Below are 22,872 nucleotides of genomic sequence, written 5' to 3' on the forward strand. Positions count from 1 at the left end.
TGAGATGTTGTCGCGTCTCGTTTCACTTGTCGTGTCGCATGTTTTTCCAATTCTGTGTTTATCGTTAAATGTCAATTTTTATTATTATTATTATATCTTGGAAACTATTATATTTTTCTTGTCCGTTATCTCTCTGCTTCTGAATCCCTCGACCTCCAGTCAACATTCGTAGACCCACCACAACCTCTTAAAACCAAACTCTGGAAAATACATTTGATACTACAATCAAAGAAAAAAAGCAAACTCCATTTTCCATCCTTTTTTTTTTGTACATAGTTCCAATTCAATTGGCGAAGGTAATCGAAAAGTATCTAATTTGGATCAAAATACAGAGCGACACATATTAAAAAAAATTGGCTCTGTTTCCTTTAAATCTACAACAATCAACAATCGTTAACCCCTCAATTTTTTTTTTATTTTTTTATTTTTTTTTTTGTTTCTTGTTCCTTGTTTTTTTTTGACTTTTATGAGAAACCACTAACCAATTAAGTAAATAAATACATAAACAATTAAATACAACCATACACACACGCTTTAGCACCCACAAAGACACCAATAGATAAAATAACAACTTCCAAACACATGCCTCGATGTCTAGTTTGGCAATTTACACATTAAAGCATTTGATCAAGCGAGCCGTGTCGGACGACTTGGACGATTCGCCGGACTTGCCAACTCCCGGTGATGACAACTTAGAAGATTCCAACCCAGTCGAAAATGAGATATTCTCCTCATGGGCATTATTCATCTTGATTTTCTTGCTCATGAGTGCATTGTGGGCATCTTATTTCTTGCAACAAAGAAGAATCAAGGCCATTCATGAGACTGTATTGTCTATTTTCTGTGGAATGATTGTTGGCTTGATCATACGATTGGCACCTGGTCATTATGTCCAAGATGCAGTGAAATTCAACCCTGGCTATTTCTTCAACATCCTTTTACCGCCCATTATCTTAAATAGTGGATATGAGCTACATCAGGCGAATTTCTTTAGAAATATTGGAAGTATCCTTACATTTGCAATTCCAGGTACCTTTATATCCTCATTAGTGGTGGGTATCATTGTGTACATTTGGACTAAATTAGGGTTGGACAATGTCAACTTGGAGTTTGTTGATGCCTTGGCAGTTGGAGCTACATTATCGGCTACAGACCCTGTGACAATCTTGTCCATTTTCAATGCATACAAAGTGGACCCTAAATTGTATACAATTATTTTTGGTGAATCATTACTCAATGACGCTATTTCCATTGTCATGTTTGAAACTTGTCAAAAGTTTCATGGACAACCCGTTAGATTCTCGTCGTTTTTTGAAGGTATTGGATTATTCTTGATGACATTTACCATTTCAACAATTATTGGTATTTTCATTGGTGTTTTGGTTGCATTGATATTGAAACACTCGCACATTAGAAGATATCCACAGATTGAAACATGTTTGGTGTTGCTATTTGCATACCAGTCCTATTTCTTTTCCAATGGTGCTCACATGTCTGGTATTGTGTCATTATTATTCTGCGGAATCACCCTCAAACACTATGCTTACTACAATATGTCAAGAAGAACACAGATTGCTACGAAGTACGTGTTCCAACTTCTTGCACAATTATCAGAAAACTTTATCTTTATTTATCTTGGACTTTCATTATTCACTGAGGTTGAACTTGTGTTTAAACCATTATTGATCATTGTTGCATTCATCTCCATATGTGTTGCTAGGTGGTCAGCAGTGTTCCCGCTTTCTAGGTTCCTCAACTTTGTTTACCGTGCAAGACTCGAAAAGTATAGCGGTATTGTCAATTCACCAGGCGGATTAGGATTGAGTGTGCCCGACGAGATCAGCCACTCGTATCAGATGATGATCTTTTGGGCCGGTCTTCGTGGTGCTGTTGGTGTGGCATTGGCGATGGGGTTCAAGGGTGAAGCCAAGTGGACTTTATTGGCCACAGTCTTGGTTGTTGTGGTTCTTACAGTGATTTTGTTTGGTGGAACTACCGCGTCAATGTTGGAAATCCTTGGTATCAAGATTGGATGTGTTGACGAGAGCGCAGAGTCTGATGATGAGTTTGACATTGAAGCACCTAGATTGTCGCATTTGCCTCCACAGACAATGGGAAGTCGAAGGTTTGCCAAGTCGCCAAAAATCAATCCGTTTAAAGATAACATTGCGTCGAGTACCAATTCTTCTGTTAATAATCTTCTTGACGCAGACTCTGATCCAAATATTGGAGCTGAAGCAGACGACGAAGTTGAAGGAGCATTTGCAAGTGATGTGGATGAAATGCTGGATGTACCAGCATCATCAAGAAATAGCTATGCTAACGCAAACAATGATAGAGGTGTACTCGGTGCAATTCTCAGTGCCGAAGAGCATGCCAAGTGGTTTACAAGATTTGACGAAGAGGTTCTTAAGCCGGTATTGTTGGATACATTACCCAATACGCAAAATGGTAATTCAAATAACCCCAATGGAATGAGAAGAGATTAACTAGAGTGAGTTTGTGAAAGAGAGAGTGTGTGTGAAAGAGGAATGGGTCGATACGAAAAAAAAAAAAAACAAATGCGAATATTTTAATTCAAGTTTATAGATTCATAACTACTTATTCTAAATTGCCAACCCCCTTCTTTCTGACTGTTGCTTTTCTGCAATGACAATATCAATAACCCATTTTGCCAACTTGTAGGTCTTTTGGCTCAAGTTCAAGTCATTCAACTGGCTGTTGAATTGAACACAAAGTTCATAAAACTCATGCATAGCCAAATTTCTGATATGATAAATCAACAGCTTTCTTGATTGACCTTTGGTGTATATGGATGCAGGTGGTAAGTCAACATAATTGGTAGATGTGCTAACAATGCGTTCAAAAATGTTCAAGGTCAGGGTAATGTCTGCTGGCGAAACTATTGCCCATAAATCTTCTTCAACAGATCGTTGGAGTAAATTTGAAAGCGAAATGATGGCATTACCAACATTCACAGGGTTTCTTACTCTAGACTCGGCATCTCTCTTTACAGTGATTCTGAATATCAACCCTGCTTTTGTTTGCAAAAATTGGTTTTTGTATTCATAGATGACCGTATCAATCTTGAAACTAGCAATCTGTTTGCGTATAGTAGGCGGTACGTACGTTTTAATAAGTGATTGCAATGGGAGTGTAACTTCTTTATTCCATATATGCCACAATTTATTTTCAATCGACCGTTTTGTATTGTTGGATAATTTCTCGTTTGACCTTGCAATGTTACCCCTGGTAGTGGTTCCACTTGCACCAGAATTTGCACCAGAACTTGCACCAGAACTTGCACCAGAACTTGCACCGGAACTTGTTGTTGACCGTAAGCTGGAGTACGTGTAGGAGTTGCCAAAGATTTTACTATCATCTTCATCCTCATCCAAGTATCTCACTTTTTTACCTACATCTCTAGCCTTGATATCGTGCAAGCTTCTGTGGCTAATGGCATCGCTAGCCTCTCGAATCACAAGTGAACATTCTTCATACAACGCAGGCCATATATCTTCTTTCTTTCCACGTGCACTGAACAACGCTAAACGCATCTTTATTGCTTCTTTGTCCCTGCTAGTGGCAAGATAAGATAACTCTTGGAATGCAGTCAATCTACTCAATTCGTGGGTTGATGACACATTAGAGAGCCCCGAAATCAAACATTTTAAAGGCTCGGGGCTGTATGAAGAAATAGGTTTATCGCCATCTAGACACCCAATAGTCGCATAAACATCGAAAACGTGATTTGCAAACTCCCAACTGAGTAAAACAGTAAAAGACAAGTAGGCGACTTTAAAGTATGTTGCAAATGTAGTGTTTCTTGGTGGTAAAGTAGTATCTATTCCAATCAAGGCAAGTGGGAACAATACTTTATACAAGTATGGCTTGATGATCCAATATATGAAAGGATTTGCAAATGTGAATACAATGTTTAATCCAAGGGCGTTACCCACTGCTTGTGGCACATGTGAAAAAAGAGTTTTCTCGAGTTTGTTTCTAAAGTTGCCAATTTCGAAGCAGAGTCTGTTTCTTTGAAATATCAATTGATTTGCCGAGTAGAAAGCAGCAAGCATAATTGAGCTCACCCAATACTGGACCCACTCATCATTCAATTGCGGATTCTGTCTATACTCTTTGGACACCAAATAGTAATCAAAAGTAAATGGCAAATTGAAGATAAAGACTCCATAGAAAAGGATAGCCGATACAACGTGAAATAATGTGATGTGGATGAATGTTTTGGAAAATAATGAGTGGTAAACTTGAGTCGCAAGGGTCTTGTGCAGAGAGTATTCCACGGTTGAAAATCCTTTCCTCGCTTGTCTAATCATTGTTAAAGCAGTAAAGAACAATGGCCCTTTAACAAACAATGAGACCAAGATTTGGTTCCAAGAAACCCAAGAGGATGCATGATGGAGGTCTAGTAGAAAAATGAGGATGATGGATAAAATGATATTGACATTGAGGACGTAGTTTAGTCGTTTATTGTATACTTTTTTGAAAAGACGATGATACTCGTCTTTGGCAATGTGTTTAGGAGCTGGTTCCAGCATTGGCAAGGAAAGGTGTTTGTCAATTGAAAAGGGGGGGGGAAATAAAACAGGATCAAAAACAACAGTAAGTAGTTGGTCTTCGAAATGGTTGTTATTACTTCTTTGCTTCTTAGCTTCTTAGCTTCTTTGCTTTTTTTCCCTCTTTCCTCTTTCCTCTTTCCTCCTTTCCTCTTTTGATCAATATTTTTTTTTTTCGTTCGCTCAGCTCCATCTTTCAGCGCGTTTCTGATTAAAATGAGTAAGCTCCAATTACGATGCTGTTTTCAATGAAACATCTTGCTGGATTGCAGAAGTTGATCATTTTTCTGCTCAAAGAAAAACCATTGAAAGAAATACATAATTTGTTGTCACATTTTACAATTTTTAGCCTAGTATCAAACAACTAGCTTTTTTCATTTTTTTTTCTTATCTATATATTTATATATACATGAACCCACATTTCTTTCAATCGTGGAAGTTTGCTTGCGCTTCTCTTCGTACTTGTTCTCTTGTACCATTAAGTGCATCTTTAACTTGGTTCAAACCTGGCTTACGATCGATTTCACCAAGGATGACATCTGCAATCACACTTTCATTAATTCTTGAAATTCCATTATCCTTACGAACTCCAGAGATCTTGTTATCCACAGTCATAACGCTTGATGCAAACGCACCTTCGTCGAGCTCAAATGCCTTGTGAATGGCATCCTCAAGTTGAGCCTCGTTGGTGATATACTTACCAGCCTCATGGTACAACTCCAAAAGCTTCTGTGCTTTTTCCTCCTTATCTTGCAATTCCTTGGCATTTCTATTGAGATTTCTTTGCTGCTTAATCAATTCCTTCTCCTCAGCAGTTCTGGGCCTGATCATATTAGATTCCAATATCTTTTGTATAGTTGGCAAAGACGACACTTCAGATGATCCTGCTGCAATCTCTGCATCGAATCGCCGCTGTCTCTCCAAATTTTGCATATGTATCTTCTCCTTTATCTCGTCGATGGCTTTCAAACGCTTTTCTTCTTCTAGATAAGCCTCTTTCAAAAACTCTGCTCTGTAGTATGCCCTTCTTTGTTCGTCTCTTTCCACATCAGGTAACTCATTCATTTCTTTCAAAGTCATTGAAGGATACTTGATTTCCTTGATTTTTTCTTCAACTGTAATGTATTTACGTGCTGGCGTTTGACGTGGAAGAGGAACACCTTTGATTACTGGTGTGGGAACACCTTCAGCATACCCACTTTCCTTGGAGTCTTCAATCTCTTGCTCCCAGTTCTTTAATGGACGCACGGGTCTGCGGAAAATGTCCCTAGTCTTGGGCAAGATACCAGACTTGCCGCCAAATTTCAATGCTCCCTTCCCCATTGTTGTTCAAAAAGATATGTGATGTGCTTTGACTACTGGAGTGTACGTGGTTTAGTTTGCACCTAGTTCGATCTAACTTGGTATGGAGTAGGTATAGTGGTTTTTTTTTTCTTTTCTTCTTCTTCTTCTTCTTCTTCTTCTTCTTCGTCTTGTTTGTTTGTTTGTTTGAGACGATTGAGAGAAAAAAAAAAAAAAGAAAAATTTATCACTACACTCGGTTTTTTATTTCATACAGTATATAACAAATATATATATTTATTTTTTTCCTTGAGACCTTTTTCTTTCGTGCAAGAAACACAAAAAAAGGCGCTCATGCACTTATTGATCTTTTATTAGAGTTAAATAATTCACTCCTACAAAGTAAGAAATCACTACAATACCAACAGTAGTGTAATAGGTTTTGCCAACTCCAACTCCTTAGTGAACCACTCTACAGTTTACCACTATACTGAGCCCCAAACATCATAGACTTTCTCCAGTAAAACCTTTCCTATCTTTTTGTTTCCTACTTGATGCTTGAACTCATCAGATAAAAGAACTTTTTTCGAGTCCACTGAAGCTTGTGCATGCTGAACATGGTAAAACTCAATTAGATTCTTGGGAGTGGGGAACCGACTTTGAATGACAACCGCCTTCTCTAATGAACACCCTTTAATGGTCATCAACATTAGTATGAACAATTCCTTAACTGTCATTTGAGACGTCTTGCCCAACATGTTTTGAAAGCTTGAGAATAAATGTGCGCACGCGTAGTTGGCTCTAGCCTCAAATTTGTGTCGGAAACTAGTCAATAATTGATGATACTGTTCCTGGTTCTCGATATCCCTTGGTTTTAGCACTATTAGATTGGTCTCTGTCATTCTTTCTTCAATAACTTTGGTCAATAGCACCAAAAAATCTGTCGTCTCGTCTATATCCTTGAATCGTCGCAAGTAAATATTAGCATTGGTCATTATTTGTGATATACTAGTTTGCACTGAATCAAGGGTCGAATAGCCGCGCTCCTTGGCAAATGACACCTCTTCGACCAAATAATAGCAATGGCTAATCCCAGTTTTTTTCATTCGGTTTTTTTGTTCTTGAAACCTGCCATCTCTAATGGAATCACACAAGTCGTCAATTCTTTTTCTCTCGCAAAGATAATTCAAAACAGCTTCTTTACCTGTTTGCTTATGCTTTGCCACCCAAATAGTATCTCCGCATGATAGAGACTTGGCATCGCAAACAACACCAGCACCTTCCACTTTTCTTTGGAAAAAATCTCTCTCTTGTTTTGACCTCACTTCTCGATTATCTATATACAATACAATGTCATACTCATTCCTGCTCCATATCTCATATTTTGTTCCCTCATACGTTCGACTCGATGCATCATGAGCTGATTTTTTTGCTAAGGTTTTTGCATTTTCCCCTGAACCAGGTACATGTGTAAAATTAGATAGAATCGGTGTAGTGTCTTGTTGCACTACACGTTGAAGGTCATTAGTGGTGATTTCCGATGTCATTTTATTGGAAATGGGCGACGATTGCTCATATGTTGTGTCGAGCCTCAATCCATTGTCATAAGAAGTATTTGCCATGGTATGATGTAAAGGAGAAGACTCGATATCCACAGCCTCTTTCAACTTGGTTGCAAGCTCTTTACCTTCTTCGGTCAAAAAATAATACTTTGGAGACCGACCAGTGGAGTAAACCAAATCCTTTGTCATTAATGTCTTGATCGAATCCCAAGCTGAATGGAACGCGGTGTTTGAGACAGTAAATGACTTGTCACAATACTTTGATGCAACAGACGTGATTTGATCTCGAGTCATACCATGTCCTTCCCCATCTTGTAAGTATAGTGTGATCATAATGGCAAATGCACCTGAACGGTGTTTTGGTACATAATTTGCTGTACTTCTTGCTCTTTTTGCTTTTTTGGCTCGTTTTTCTGGGCTTTGACTATCCCGATTTTTGTCTTGTTCCTCTGCTTCGTCAGCTCTGCTACTCAATGCTTTTCTGCGTGCCTCCACTTCATCCAAGAATCCATGTGGTGGCTCCCATCCATTTTCTTTGCAGAGCTGTAACACCCTATCCCTCAATGATTCTGCTGTTTTAACTCCAATGTACCTAATCAGTTTTAGTGTGCGCGTGTCGATTATCGGATCTGGAAATCGCTTGACTTGGCCCAATATTCGATTATACAAGACGGCCATCTTGGATCCAATTTTCGTAGCTTTTATTGCGTCATCTTTTATCCACTCAATCACATATGGTTTGAAATCACTAGGCACTTCTTTCAGTTCCGATACTAAAGAGGATGTTGTTGTTGTTGGTGGTGGTGGTGGTGTCTGTGGTGTTGTTGACATTTTCAAGTCATGTATTCATTGCCAGTTGATGTTTCGTAGATTTGTGTGTACAAGAAAACAAAAAATAAAATAAAAACGCCGCGTATTAGCAGAAAAGAAAATTTCTAGAAGCGAATACAATAATTGTTTTTTATTTCTCATCCATCCATCAGCATCCATCAGTGTCAACATTCAATACCTACTGAGTACAATAAATTTGTCTACAAATATACATATATATACACACGCACAATCATAATATGTCATCACAATCACTAAAAAAGTCTAATCTTCCACCAATAAACTTGATATTCAAGTTTCTACAACAACAATCACTTGTCACAATCTGGCTATACGAACAGATAGATTACCGAATTCAGGGAAAGATTCTTGGGTTTGATGAATTTATGAATCTCGTGGTAGACGAAGCCGAAGAACTAGCGGATGGGAAAAGAACAAAGTTGGGGCGCTTGCTTTTAAAAGGAGATACGATCACGTTGATATCAAGTTTAGATGTATAGAACTGAAAGCTTGGTAGCGATATGGCGATATGGCGATATGGCTATATGGCGATGTGGCGATATACGAGATGGCGATATACGATATGGCATCGCAGTTTTTAGCATGGTTGTATTATTAGCATGTTTCTGTTTAATTTAGTTTAGGATAAATTTGACACGTTTGGGCAGGCCCGCTGAGGTGCTTATGGGCTCTACAACTTTAGAGTCGTTTTCAACTTTTCGTCGCAGCGCTCTCATTCGTCTTTGCTCGTCTGTTAACATCTTCTTATATTTACTTATCTGCTGCCCTCGCTTATCAAAAGCTTCTCTTTTCCTCTCTGGAGATTTTATTTTAACTTGTGATAAATGGATAGCTGATAACGCTTCCTTGGATAATTTGAGTTTGACTATAAACAGTTGCTGGTGCAGAATCGGCAGATGCGAGCGCGTTGATAATGGTGGTTGCCGGTCTTGATGCTGATGAAAGTGATGTCGTCGCAGCTTTGTCAAACAATCTCGCATACTTCAATATTATAAAGTGTATACAGTTTGATAATATTATATCCTTTCTTTTTTTTATATATAAATACAGTTTCTGTTGCAATTATACCTGTGAGTGAGGTGTGAAAGAGGGAGCAAGTGCAAATAGATTATAAGCTCTATTAATTATTTTTTCTTAAAAAAAAAAAAAGAGAGAAACGAAAAAGGCTCGCGTGAACTTTCGGTGTGGTTTTTGCAACACGTCCTTCTACTGCCATCCTTAACTAACTTTACCAACTTTTTCATTCATAATTCATCATCATCTCCTTACCATCCTCACAACCGTGATGAATCCAAATCCCCACCCGAATCCAAACTCAAACCCAAATTCAAATCGAATCCAGAGACATCTCCCGCCTCCTCAGCCGCGAAGGCCAAATCGACCACCAGTGCAACATACACGGCAAAACCAGACGCGGGCGCACCAACCAATAGATTTCACAGAGAATGAGCGAATCACAATCCAGACAAAACTAAACAAGGCTTTGGGTCCTGAATATGTCAGTTCGCGACCAGGGGGCCATGGGGCAGTTCAATATATTGAAGGTTGGAAAGCACTTAACTTGGCCAATGAAATCTTTGGTTTTAATGGTTGGAATTCCGAGTTGGTCTCATGTGAGATTGACTTTTTCGACACTCATGGCAATACGGGTAAATGTTCCTTGGGTCTTTCCATTGTTGTTCGTATTACTCTTAAAGATGGAACATACCATGAGGATATCGGTTACGGATTCATTGAAAATGCCAGAAACAAAGCCACTGCGTTTGAAAAGTGTAAAAAAGAGGCATTTACAGATGGGATTAAGCGGTGCTTGAGATGTTTTGGAAACGTATTGGGAAATTGTTTATATGACAAAACAATAGTTAAGCAAATGGAGAAGGTAAAGAAACCACCTGTTGAGTATCAAGAAGAAGATTTCCATCGAGATAGATTATTAGTGGAGAGAGAACGAAAGAAGGAGTTGATTGAAAGACGTGAAGCGGAAGCAGAAGCAGAAGCAGAAGCAGAAGCAAACGCAAGGGCAAATGCAAAAACAAACGCAGAGACAAACACGAATGCAAATAGTGAGTCATGGCACTTGAATGCAAATCCAAATCCAAATATACTCATAAATCCTCATCAGGCGTTTGTCACGCCGCGACTGCCTTCAAAAGTAGTTGATCTTCCGAGAAAGAAAGATACTGATGACGTGGACGACGAATCATTTTTGTTTAGCGATGACCTTGGTGATGAGTCTCAAACATCTCAGCAGACGCTTAAAATGAAAGACTATGAGCAACTAGAAGCGGAAACGATGGCAAAGCGAAAAGGTCGAGAAGATGATGCTAATCGAAGTGGAAACAACAACAAGAATTACAGCAGTGATAACAACAACAACAATAATAGTAATAGCGAGTATCTTGCCCATGCTCCTGCTCAAGCTCAAGCTCAAACTCAGATTCAGACTCATGCTCAGGCTCCTGCTCCTGTTAGCGGTCCATCGCCTTCACCTGCATCGGCATCTATCCCCTCACCAATGGTTGCATTTGTTAACGCTAAAAGTGCAACTTTGATTCAACAAAATCCGGAACCATCTAGTCAAGAAATCAAAAGATTCGACCCCAACTTTGTATCTCCAAACATACGTAGAACTGTTGATCCTACGAAATCAGTTCCTATAAAAAGACCCGACAAGGCACCGACGCCTCCGATCAATACAAACCATTTACAAAATAGAGTACATAAGCCTAGTACGAACCCGCTTAATGCAAACTTTGGGAAGCGTATTGGTCTTCCTCCGCTGAAAATGAACAAACGAATACATTTGGACCCATTGGGAAATCGGCCATCATAAATACTATTAGAAATTGCTAGAACATACTCGATAAATATTAAACAACAAAAAAAAGAACAAAGAGAATACTAGAAACTATTAGATATGGTAGAAAATTGTTATAGCTAGAAATGATAAGAAAATAAATATATAGCATCATTGATATTTTTTTGGTTTTGAACTGTAAAGGAAATACTTAAATCTTGCTATCTTATTCTTTCTTTCCTCTCCCACGCAGTCTTTAGATTAACTTTAATTGTACATGCAGATTTGTGCACAACGAGAAAAAGGAAAGATCGTCAAAAGAAATAGAAATTTTAAAGATACGCGCTAATCTAAGGGGTACCAAAGAGGCACCGCCACTCTTTTTTTTTTTTTTCCTCATAAATAAGTCACATTGGAATCTTTTTCACATATTTTACACAACCATCCGTTGGCAGTGATTTCTCCTGTATCGTTATCATTTTTTTTAATTTATTAGCTTTAAAGCTTTTCACTTGGACCCTTTCTTCCATCCTCATCAATTTATATAAACCTACCAAATCTACCAAATCTACCAAATCTACCAAACCTACGTCCCCGCCCCCTACTATCCTTGCACGTGCTTTACACCTTTCAACATGCGAGATTATTCATCCATTGAGCCACTTCTCACTCGCAAAGGGCCTTTCAATGAATTTCCTGACCTGTACAATGCACCAGATGCTTTTGACTCGCTTAAAACGAGCCGGGTATTGGTAATCGGCGCAGGTGGGTTAGGATGTGAGATTCTCAAGAATTTGGCTATGACCGGGTTCAGGCATATTCATGTTATAGATATGGACACCATAGACTTGAGTAATTTAAACCGACAGTTTTTGTTTCGTCATCATGATATAGGACAAAGCAAAGCTGAAGTTGCGGCAAAATTTATTCTGGAACGAATAAATGACCCTGATTTGGAGATTGTAGCGCATTACAAGAAGATTCAGGATATGGACCTTGACTTCTATTCTAGTTTCCAGTTGATTGTGAGTGGGTTGGACTCTGTTGAGGCCCGGAGATGGATCAATTCAACATTATTTCAAATTTTGCATGACTACGACTTGTATATTCCATTGATTGATGGAGGCACTGAAGGGTTTCGGGGCCAGAGCAGAGTGATTATCCCTGGTGTAACATCATGTTTTGAATGCAGCTTGGATTTGCTTAGTCCCAAAACCACTTATCCTGTGTGTACAATTGCAAACACGCCACGACTACCTGAACATTGTATCGAATGGGCAAATCAAATGGAATGGCCCAAAACGTTCCCTGGAAAGAAATTTGATGCAGATGATCCCGAACAAGTTGAATGGATGTTTCAAGTGGCCAAAAAGAGGGCTGATGAATTCAAGATAGATGGAGTAACCAAGAGTTTGACTTTGGGTGTTGTTAAGAATATTATACCTGCTATTGCCTCGACAAATGCAATCATTGCAGCCAGCTGTTGCAATGAGGCATTCAAGTATGTTACTTCGCTGAACCCAATGTTGAACAATTATATGATGTACTCGGGAGATGACTCAATTTTTACATACACTTATGCTTATACGAAAAAGGATAATTGCCCTGTCTGTGGCAATGCTTAGCAAAGTGATAGCAAAAGAATAGAATAGAAAAAGAACAGAAAACAGAATCGATTAAGAAGGTTTATAGAAGGTAATTACGTCTAGTGATTGCTGTTGATCACAAGTTCTCAAAGCTAGTGAAGTAAAAAAGAAAAAAAATTTAATTCAAATTTATTGCAAAATTTATCTGAATATGTGTACAAGTTTTAGTATATATATAGAGTTACTCCCCATTTAATCTAACTTATTCATCTCTTCAAGTAGCGCCTGGTTGAACCCATCGATAGTATCGAGGTATATGTGATGGCCACTGTTCTTGAAGATCTTGACATTGCTCTTGTTATCTTTATGATAATTGTTTACAATTCTTGAACACAATTCTCCTCCTTTCTTGTCCATCCAATCTTCTTCGCCATACCACCATGATAGATTGCATTGCAACTTGTGGACGCCCTGAGCAATCAACGGATGCCGAGCATCGGCACCAGGTGCAAGCAAATAGTTTAGCATATATTCTCCACTTCCTCTTGCTTGGAAAATCCCATACGAGTACTTGTGTAATAAATCGGCTTCTCTTGGGTGTAGTTTGGCAAACCTTCTTGAGGACCATCCGCTCACCAACTTTGAGCCCAAAGGTCCACTCTTACGGACCAATGTAAATGGTGAGATATTTTGCTCCCACAATCTCTTGAAATAATCTGGTACAAACACCTTTTTGCGATGTTTGATTATGGCGCCAGGCGAACACATGACTAGTTTTTTGCAGAAAGATGGGTCACGTTGGATACCGTACATGGCCATTAGGTAAGCACCCATTGAATGTGCCATTATCAACAAGTTTTCCTTTTTGATTTGTTTTTGATCAAACCATGCCTGGTACGAGTCGTGAAACCAAGCTTGCACTTTTTCCAAATTGTCTGGATGGAAATGAGGTCGTGAACTGCACCCATAGCCAAAGAGATCGATTGCGTGGATACACCAGTTTTTCTTTGTTGCAATAGCTTCAAAGTTTTTCAAATAAAAACCAAGACCTGCACCGTACCCGTGGATCATAACCAAGTGTTTCATATTCGGCAGATCCACTTCGGTTTTACCGCTGGGGTAGATAACAAATTCATTAATGTAATTGCCATTGTCATCGATTGGTACTTTTAGTACTTGAGATGAGCGACCCATATTGTCTGGGTTTGGATAAAACGGTAGTGTCGATAACAAGTCATGCTGAAACTTGAGCAGGTCGTGGCGTACTTTGTAATCTTCAAGTGATTCCTTTATACTAAGTGGGAAACTGTTGCTAAAGAGTTTGGAGAGTGGGACCGAGGTAGGGTGAGTTGGTCTTCGGTATAATGATTGCGGAGTAGCTGCACTAGCATTGGTAGCTGCTGCAATTGGGTCAACTTGCAGAGTATCAACAAGACCAGGTGCTTTGTTATCCTTAGCTTGTCTTTTTAAAGGTCGTTGTCTTGTATTAAAATTTTGCCAGTTGTTTAATGAGAATGTGGAATCAGCAAGCACGGCTGAAGTACTTAAAACTCGCTTTTGCAACATTTCTTGAACCTTGATTTGCCACACCAAAAAAAAGACTAACTTGCTAAATGTGAAATAAAAAAAAAGGAAAATGTAGGAACAGACTGATGATGAAGTTGATGATGGTGATGTTGAAGATGATGAAAAATGTGATTAACGAGTATAGAGCTGTAAATGCTATTTGAAATACCAATCAGATTGCTAATCAAACAGCTCACAGCCACTAGGAGATGTAAAACATCAAAAACAAGAACAAGAACAATAATAAAAAGAAAAGAAAAGAAAAGAAGAAGAAATAAAAAATTGGCGTTCTTTCTTTCCTATTTTTATTTTGGTATTTTGGTCTTGGAGATGTCTCTATTAGAATGACGAGTTGGTTGAGTTGGTTTTGTTGGTTTTGCAGGGAAGGGTAAAGGTCAGGTATAGGATATTGTATATAATGGTGACCAGTTATTTACCACTTTGGGATTTGGAACGAATGTTGGGGTGGCGCTGTCTTTCTTTGAGATGTGGTTCTATAAACCCCTCGTGGATTTAGAATAATGTGTTGTTGTTTGACAACGGAATTCAGTTTTACAACTGCTGCTACTACTAGTACTACATCTTTGGGTTTTTGCAGTTTCTTTTTTTCTTTTGTTTCTTTTGCTCTTTCTCTTTCTCTCTTTCTTTCTCGACCTCAAGTTTTTTCTTTGGGAAGCAGTTTCAGTTTTTGTGACATGTTTGACATGTCATCCATTTTTTGTTGTGTTTATTTTTATTTTATTTTTTTTGGAGGGAGGAAAGAGAAGGAAGAGGTCAATTTTTTGCAGCACGTATTGTCTCAAGATTCAATATAATTTTTGTTGAGCAGTAGTTATAATGATATGTTGACTACCACGAAAAGTTGACAACAAATTTTAAATATACTGCAACAATAGTTTCAACTTAAAGTGGGCTATAGTTAGCCACTGTTTTCAAGATAACCATATTTGGTATTTCAAATTCACTGCCTCCAAGTTTTTGCAATGCAAATTTAAAGTATGACTAGTTTTGATGCAAAAATGTTGAGAAATGTGAAGTAAGTACTAATCTTCCTCTTCACCTTTTCTTTTCTTTTTTTCTCATTATTTCAATAAAAAAAAAGGTTCGTGCTTCTGCAGAGATTTCAACAAAAAGAAGTAAAACAAGAAGATATTTCTCTTGATGTAAACTTGTCTTTATAATCTACATTTGATATTTCAATATACTTACTGTTCAACCCTAACAATTAGTATGAATATATTATTGTAAGTACATCACGTGATCATCACTAACATCATTTGTTTTAAAAGCAAAGAGTTCTTCTCGTTTATTATTCAAATCTAAGTTTTTATTATTAAATAGAAAAGCCTCATTATATGTGGCGTTGATGAGTTTTTATTTAAATTTGAGTGCACCTTTTTTTTGTTTTGTTTTGTTTTTTGGTTCTACTTTCCTTAGATTGCAAGTTCTAATACATAATTTGATTGTGCATAAAGTGCCAAGAGGATAGGGAGGAAGAGGTCCCACAACCTGTCAAAAGTAAATAAATCAGATAAAAAAGTGATGAAATAATAAACAAGATAATAAAATGAAGGTGATGCTAGCAATTGGTTATTATCTGTTTCTTTTTTTTTTTGGCTGATTAATTTATTTTAGGTCCGAGTGTTTAGTGTAGTTCCTCCATCCTAATTTGTTGATGTCAACTGAGTACAGTAGAATATGAAAGTGGAAAGAGGAAAGACAAATAAATGACAAGACCGAGTTTAAGGAATACATCTTTTGTGTACTATATTTCAATCTCTTCTCCAACACTGGCCCTTTCTCTTTCTCTTTCTCTTTCTCTTTGACTTTGTCATCTTTCTCTTCCACTCTCTCCTTATTCTTTTCCTATTCTGTTTTTTTCTTTTTGCAAATTGGTGCTGGTGATGAAATATTATACCGAAATCGAGATATGATGCATTCTAAAAAGTTTATTATTGGAGGAACCAATTTATTAAAAAAACAAAGATTGTGTTTCAATTCAAGTCTTGGCATTCAACTACATGTATTGTAATTTTCCAAAGTAGCCAACAAGTATTTTTTTTAGGGCAAAAACTAAAAAAACTAAAGAGGAACAGAAACAGAAACAGAAATAGAAACAGAAATAGAAACAGAAACAGAAACAGAAACAGAAACAGAAACAGAAACAGAAACAGAAACAGAAACAGAAACAGAAATAGAAACAGAAATAGAAACAGAAACAGAAACAGAAACAGAAACAGAAACAGAAACAGAAACAGAAACAGAAACAGAAACAGAAGCAAAAGTTTACACGGTTTTCCTGAGGGATTTAGCTCTCGAAATTAACATCAACAATAACCATATAAAGCGCAAGGCTGAAACCGCAACCCACTATAAAATTGACGACAACTTTGAGAAAAAAAAAGATCAACTGCAAATTAAAAAACACTTTCTTTCCTTTTGAAGGAAGAGTATATATTAGACTAGTTCAAACGTAGACTTACGAAATTAGCTGTGTAGGTATTTGAAATGTTGATTGATATGGGTTCTTTTTTTAAAATTATATCTCATTCTATTATATTATTCTTTTTGACAGGTTCGTAGATCTATCAGATAAAATAAACCAATATATTTCAAGCCTCTCTCTTTGGTGACAATAGGAATTTCTTGTAGTTGTAGTGGGTTGTAGTGGGTAATTGTAGTAGTTACACGCACAACAAAATATAAATAGTAACAGTAAATATGGTACTGCATACAAATATACCAGACAGAAAAAAAAAGTGTCTGTCTGAATTTAATTTATTATTATTTTATGTTTTTTAATTTAAATTAATCTTTTTTTTTTTCTTTCTAACACACAAACAGACAAACAGACAGACAGACACATGCCATGTGCGACGTTCGCAGTTTTCTCAGATGTTTAATTGGCTACGCTAGTTTTATCCTCCCCTCCTTCTGCTCCTTCTGCTCCTCCTTTTTAAATTCTTTTCATTAATTTTGCATTTACGAACCAAAAAAAAAAAAAGAAAAGAGAAAAAAACAGAGAAAAGAGAAAGTCAAGAAAAAAAAGAGAGTGACAGGAGAAGATGTTCCCCTTCCATTTCTTTCTTTGTGTTTGGAAGAGTCCATCGTCAAAAATGAATTATTTTTTTCACAAAAACATCAAAAAAAGGAATTGGACTAATAGTATTGGATAAGAGACTCAAACTAGTGAAGTGAATCATTGTCCAGTATTGAGCCTGTAGTGTACAAGCATGTGCTAATGCTACTTGACAGTACATTGTTGCACTTATTCTATAATGACCTCCTTACAATTGTAGTATGATTTATTGAACAATAACTTCCAAAAGAAAAATATAATACAACAAAAAGGGTGTATATCAAGAGCAGAATAATATCACTGGCTAAAGACAAATAAGAAGTCATACAACATGTAGATACAAACACACATACATATACAGACATATATACAGGCATTCTGATTTCTCTCCTTCTCTCTCTCCCTTTCTCCTTCACTCTCCTTACAATTTTCTTTCATTATATTTATTTGCATGTATCCTACTGCGATTGGCCAATATATATTTTAAAAGGCATTGATTTTCAACTCTTATACTCTGCACCTCTTTGTTTCCTTCTGCTGCATGAAAAAGAAAAAGTTATTATCTTTCAGCTGCTTGCGAGGAACGGACTTGTAGATGGTGGCTGTCTTTTGTCTTTTGTCTTTCATTTATTTTTTAAGGGAGAAGCAGAGGTTATGACTTGTGTCTGAGTGTTATTGTTTCACGAACAATAGTAGCGCAATTGTAGTTGAAAAATAAAAGAATACTTGCTAATAAAATTTTTTAGTTTGTTAGGTATCAATATTGGTATCGATTAGTCTCTGATTGGTTCAATGGATATACAAAGTAATGCCTTTTCTCAATTGCTCTTAACCACGGTTGAAACTTTTTTTCTTTCCCACTCTTTTCATTTTACAAACCATGGCGGGGTCGGGAAGGGGTGTGTGTATGGAAAAAAAAATGAAAAATTACGGGTTAGTAATTGGGTATAGATTAAGATGGAGAAAGAGAGGAGGAAATAGAAATTCTTTCAACTTTACCAGAAGTTTTCCGCAAAGTAATCGAAGAACACAACCATATCTCGGTTTCCTTTTTCCTTTTTCCTTTTTCCTTTACCCTTTGAACTCTTAAACTCCATTTTATTGGAGGAAGAAGCCGCCTTATGTACACTAAAATTTAAAAAATGAAGGAAAATACAACAGAGTATGGCATCGGAAACGAAAAAAAAAAGGTGGAAAGATAAAGTAGTTGAATGTTGGTTATTGTTCTTCCTTGAAAGATGAAAGATATAAAAAAAAAATTACAAAAATTTAAAAAAAATTTCACAAGGGAAAAGTACAATAATAAAAAAATAAATTAATATTTAAAGAACTAAAAAAAAATTCAGTGTCTGCAGACATTAAATTTAAAAAAAAATAGAGAGAGAGAGAAAGATAAATTATAAGATCAATCTGATAATCAAATTGGGGTGGAAAAAAAAAAGACAAAAAATTTCAGTGTCCGAGAACGAATGAAATTTTATTGACTAACCAACGCGAATCTCATTGGCTGAAGGAACGAAAAAAAAAAATAAAGAAAGAGAGAAAGAGAAAGTAAGAACAAAAACATATTGTAAGAATGCTAAATGTTAATTTATGCAATGCCTCAAAGGCTAATGTGCCTTGTGTTACTATTGAAATTGAGTACTCCATCCTATTCTTCTCTATTTTTCTTCAAAATAAACCAGTTTTTTGTAACATACATACAAAGGGACAACAAAAGTAAAAAAAAAAAATTGGAGCTGACTCTGTTTATTATTCTCACACACAGTATATGCACGTAGGTGAAAAATCATGCAAGTGCTACCAGCTGCAAATTTTCTCTACCAATCCTTTGTCCAAAAAAAATTAAAAAAAACAAAAACAAAAATTACCTGATCTTTAGTCTCTTCTGTAACTTTCTTTTTTGCAAGCCGTACATCAACAAACAGGTTTCCATCTACAACATTTTACCATCCAGCTAAGAGAAAATAGTTCAAAGAGCCAAGAAAAAAAATGAACATCAACTTCAAACAAACAAACAAACAAACAAACTCCCGTACTTTGATTGAATAGATAGCTTCCAAACACTCTCACCTCCATCATACATTTTCATAATTTATATATATATTTATTTTAGTTGTTAGGCAGAAGCATACCCGCTAGTTCACTCACCATTTTCTATTCGGGAAAGCGCTTCACAATGCAAAGCACATCATTCCTAGGTCTCTAATAGTCACAGTTACTTAATTAACCATAGGAAATAAAATAATTAAACTATAACAATTTCAATCAAAATTGTATACAAATTGTACACAAATTGTATACATCACATTAAAGGAAGAATATGATGGAGAATAATATCAAACAAGCAAAAAAAATCAGGAGAAGAAAAGGGATTCTTGACGATGTGCTGTATATTTGTATATATATATATAAAGGATTGATGAGATCCCATTTCTCATGAGCTAATTTTCCTTTTCTTCTTTTGGTTCTTTCTTTTCTTCTCTTTTTCTTTTTCTTTTTTGTTCTTTGGGTTCTCATTTGATTACAATCATACATACATACATACATACTTCATATCAACCTTAGATTCAAGGATAATAGTAGTAGTAGTGCTAGTGGCGGTGAACGAGATATACTTGTATTTGACACACTTTAGCCAAGAGAGATTGATACTACTAGATTCCCACAAAGGTTTTATTTTTTTCTTATTTTCCCAATAAAAAAAAAAAATACAAAGAAACAAGAACATTTTCAAAAAAAAATATAAATACTTCATAAAAAAGAAGAAAAAGGATGAATAGTGTATTAACATTATTCATTGTAACCTTGTCCATCTTGTTGGGTGGTGCAAATGCAGAAACACATACTTGGTGGTTTAAGACCACTTATGTGAATGCCAACCCCGATGGTGTGTTTGAACGTCCCATGATTGGTTTTAATGACTCATGGCCATTACCTACCCTCAGAGTAAAGAAGGGCGACAGAGTCCAAATATACTTAACCAATGGTTTTGATGACAGAAACACCTCGTTGCATGTCCACGGATTGTTCCAAAAAGGTACTAATCAGATGGATGGACCAGAGATGGTTACCCAATGTCCTATTCCACCAGGAGAAACATTTTTGTACAATTTTACTGTTGATGATCAAGTTGGTACTTATTGGTACCACTCCCACACAATTGGCCAATACGGTGATGGTATGAGAGGTGTCTTTATCATTGAAGATGACGATTTCCCATACGACTATGATGAGGAAGTTGTGATGACACTTGGTGAACACTATCACGAAAGCGCTGATGTCTTGATCCCCAAATTCATGTCTAGATTCAACCCCACTGGTGCCGAGCCCATTCCTGCAAATTTCTTGGTCAATGAAACCAGAAACAATACCTGGAAGGTTGAGCCAAACAAGACATATTTGTTGAGGATTATCAACACTGGTGGATTTGTGTCACAGTACCTTTGGATGGAGGACCATGACTTTACCATTGTTGAAGTTGATGGTGTATATGTAGAAAAAAACACTACTGATTTGCTTTATATCACCGTTGCTCAAAGATATTCTGTCTTGATCACCACCAAGAATTCAACCGATAAAAATTATGCAATGATGAATAGAGTCGATATCGACATGTTGGACTTGATTCCAGACGACTTGGAATTGAATGGTACCAATTACATTGTGTATGATGAAAAGAAGTTTGAAGAAGAAAAGCCCAAACCATACTTGTTGGACTCGATTGATGATTTCTTTGACGATTTCTACTTGAAGCCACTCTCAAAAGAAAAGTTGCTCGATGATGCTGACTACACCATCACCATTGATGTTCAAATGGATAACTTGAATGATGGTGTCAATTATGCCTTTTTCAACAATATCACATACACTAGACCCAAGATTCCAACTTTGCTCACTGCATTATCTGCTGGTGAATTTGCCACCAATGAGTTGGTTTACGGTACAAACACCAATACATTTGTCTTGGAAAAAGATGATGTTATTGACATTGTGCTTAACAACTTGGATACCGGTAAGCATCCATTCCATTTGCATGGACACGTTTTCCAATTGATTGAGAGACACGAGAGTATTGATGATGACCAGGACCCAGTGCTTTTTGACGCTTCAAACCACGCTGAAAGACCAGAGTATCCAATGCTTAGGGATACTGTTTATGTGAACCCACAATCATACATTGTGATGAGATTTAGAGCTGATAACCCAGGTCTCTGGATGTTCCACTGCCATATTGAGTGGCATTTGGACCAAGGTTTGGCCATTGTCCTTGTTGAAGATCCATTAACCTTGCAACAAACCAAATCTCAACAATTGACTGAAAACCACAAGGATATCTGTAGAAAGGCTGGTATTCCTTTGGAAGGTAATGCTGCGGCAAATGCAGAAAACTTTTTGGACTTGACTGGTGAAAATATTCAACAAAAGAGATTACCAACTGGGTTTACTGCCAGAGGTATTGTTGCCTTGGTGTTTTCTTGTGTTGCTGGTATCCTTGGATTGGCTGCAATTGCATTCTACGGTATGCAAGATATCACGGATGTTGAGGAGAGAGTTGCTAGAGATTTGGATGTTGATTTCGATGAGGAAGGCGACGATGATTATATCTCAGAAGATGTTGCAAAAGACTCCAACAATTCATTAGTTGGAGATTCCAGTAGAAGAATTTGAGACAGCTCCAATTTTTTCCCAAAGCTGTAAAGCATCTCCTATCTACCCTAGCTTACACTTTTATTTACCATTATATCTATATGATTCCGAAGCTATGTACATAAAGTTCAAGACACGATAAAAAAATATGTGTGTGCGTGAAAAAGTTTGACCAAAAATGATCTGTTAAAGATGGTGAAGCTCTTTCTTGAACTAGTTGTTTTGGATGGATTGTACATGCTAAAGAATGAATTGATTATGAAGTTGATGGGAAAAACTAGGGTATGAAGATGTTTATTACAAATTTGAAACGCAACTGTAATGACTCCCCACTTCGCTGCCCCCCAATATAACAATGATGATGATGATGACGTGAAGATAATGAAGATTATGAAGATAATGAAGAATTTTTGGATAAATAAAAAGTGATTGTTGATAATTACTTGAGAATGCCCCCATAAACCCCCCCTCCCTCCCCCAGCTACCTCCTCCTCCTTTACTATATTTTTATTTTTCAAATTTAGTCTATTTTTTTTTATTACTTATATAAGTACTGTATATTTTTTTAACTTTTAATACAATTTGCCCGTATTGATCAAATAGTCTGGTAATTGTGGTAGCAGTAGTAGCAACAGATAATTGTGCTTTATTAAGCAGAAAGAATGAGAGAATATTTTGATGCCATCATAATGACTGCCATTTGGTATTCACGAAAAATACTTTATTTGCAATGCATGATTCGTATATTTGTTCTATATACATGTTTCCCAGAAGATTTTTCTTTTTCTTTTTTTCTTGGAAAGGGTCTCTTGGCTGCTAGATTTGAGACCTTGCAAAAATATCAAAACTTTTCATCAAACCTCCTTTTTCACATCATCAAACTTTATGCACTTGAACTAATTGAACTACCAATTTGCATTCT

At 36.8% G+C, this 22,872-nt stretch overlaps 9 protein-coding genes across 9 annotated transcripts; 4 read left to right on the forward strand and 5 right to left on the reverse strand. All coding sequences in view use genetic code 12, as the record gives it.

The window, feature by feature from the left end:
- Positions 1 to 590: 590 nt before the first annotated feature.
- NHX1 (monovalent cation:H+ antiporter, CPA1 (nhx1)) lies at positions 591 to 2,489 on the forward strand (the record flags this gene model as incomplete). The annotated part of the gene is made up of 1 exon (XM_001523767.1): positions 591 to 2,489. The coding sequence occupies one exon, from the start codon at positions 591 to 593 to the stop codon at positions 2,487 to 2,489; it is 1,899 nt and encodes a 632-aa protein (XP_001523817.2).
- Positions 2,490 to 2,606: 117 nt separating this feature from the next.
- NDC1 (Nuclear pore complex subunit) lies at positions 2,607 to 4,559 on the reverse strand (the record flags this gene model as incomplete). The annotated part of the gene is made up of 1 exon (XM_001523768.1): positions 2,607 to 4,559. One exon carries the CDS (start codon positions 4,557 to 4,559, stop codon positions 2,607 to 2,609), a length of 1,953 nt encoding a protein of 650 aa, XP_001523818.2.
- Positions 4,560 to 5,003: 444 nt separating this feature from the next.
- Positions 5,004 to 5,900, reverse strand: PVL30_005368 (uncharacterized protein; the record flags this gene model as incomplete). Its single annotated transcript, XM_001523769.1, has 1 exon — positions 5,004 to 5,900. One exon carries the CDS (start codon positions 5,898 to 5,900, stop codon positions 5,004 to 5,006), a length of 897 nt encoding a protein of 298 aa, XP_001523819.1.
- A 443-nt stretch (positions 5,901 to 6,343) lies between these two features.
- Positions 6,344 to 8,487, reverse strand: MUS81 (Crossover junction endonuclease mus81; the record flags this gene model as incomplete). The annotated part of the gene is made up of 2 exons (XM_001523770.2): positions 6,344 to 8,233; positions 8,482 to 8,487. 2 exons carry the CDS (start codon positions 8,485 to 8,487, stop codon positions 6,344 to 6,346), a joined length of 1,896 nt encoding a protein of 631 aa, XP_001523820.2.
- Positions 8,488 to 8,886: 399 nt separating this feature from the next.
- On the reverse strand, positions 8,887 to 9,252 carry PVL30_005370 (uncharacterized protein; the record flags this gene model as incomplete). The annotated part of the gene is made up of 1 exon (XM_061119682.1): positions 8,887 to 9,252. One exon carries the CDS (start codon positions 9,250 to 9,252, stop codon positions 8,887 to 8,889), a length of 366 nt encoding a protein of 121 aa, XP_060975665.1.
- A 305-nt stretch (positions 9,253 to 9,557) lies between these two features.
- On the forward strand, positions 9,558 to 11,105 carry RAD52 (DNA repair protein rad52; the record flags this gene model as incomplete). Its single annotated transcript, XM_001523772.1, has 1 exon — positions 9,558 to 11,105. The coding sequence occupies one exon, from the start codon at positions 9,558 to 9,560 to the stop codon at positions 11,103 to 11,105; it is 1,548 nt and encodes a 515-aa protein (XP_001523822.2).
- A 599-nt stretch (positions 11,106 to 11,704) lies between these two features.
- uba3 (NEDD8 activating enzyme) lies at positions 11,705 to 12,694 on the forward strand (the record flags this gene model as incomplete). Its single annotated transcript, XM_001523773.1, has 1 exon — positions 11,705 to 12,694. One exon carries the CDS (start codon positions 11,705 to 11,707, stop codon positions 12,692 to 12,694), a length of 990 nt encoding a protein of 329 aa, XP_001523823.2.
- Positions 12,695 to 12,907: 213 nt separating this feature from the next.
- Positions 12,908 to 14,221, reverse strand: PVL30_005373 (uncharacterized protein; the record flags this gene model as incomplete). The annotated part of the gene is made up of 1 exon (XM_001523774.1): positions 12,908 to 14,221. One exon carries the CDS (start codon positions 14,219 to 14,221, stop codon positions 12,908 to 12,910), a length of 1,314 nt encoding a protein of 437 aa, XP_001523824.2.
- Positions 14,222 to 20,075: 5,854 nt separating this feature from the next.
- On the forward strand, positions 20,076 to 21,971 carry FET3_1 (ferroxidase fet3; the record flags this gene model as incomplete). Its single annotated transcript, XM_001523775.1, has 1 exon — positions 20,076 to 21,971. The coding sequence occupies one exon, from the start codon at positions 20,076 to 20,078 to the stop codon at positions 21,969 to 21,971; it is 1,896 nt and encodes a 631-aa protein (XP_001523825.1).
- Positions 21,972 to 22,872: the final 901 nt, after the last annotated feature.

Source organism: Lodderomyces elongisporus, chromosome 8 (assembly GCF_030384665.1).
Source record: "Lodderomyces elongisporus chromosome 8, complete sequence".
NCBI lineage: Eukaryota > Fungi > Ascomycota > Pichiomycetes > Serinales > Debaryomycetaceae > Lodderomyces > Lodderomyces elongisporus.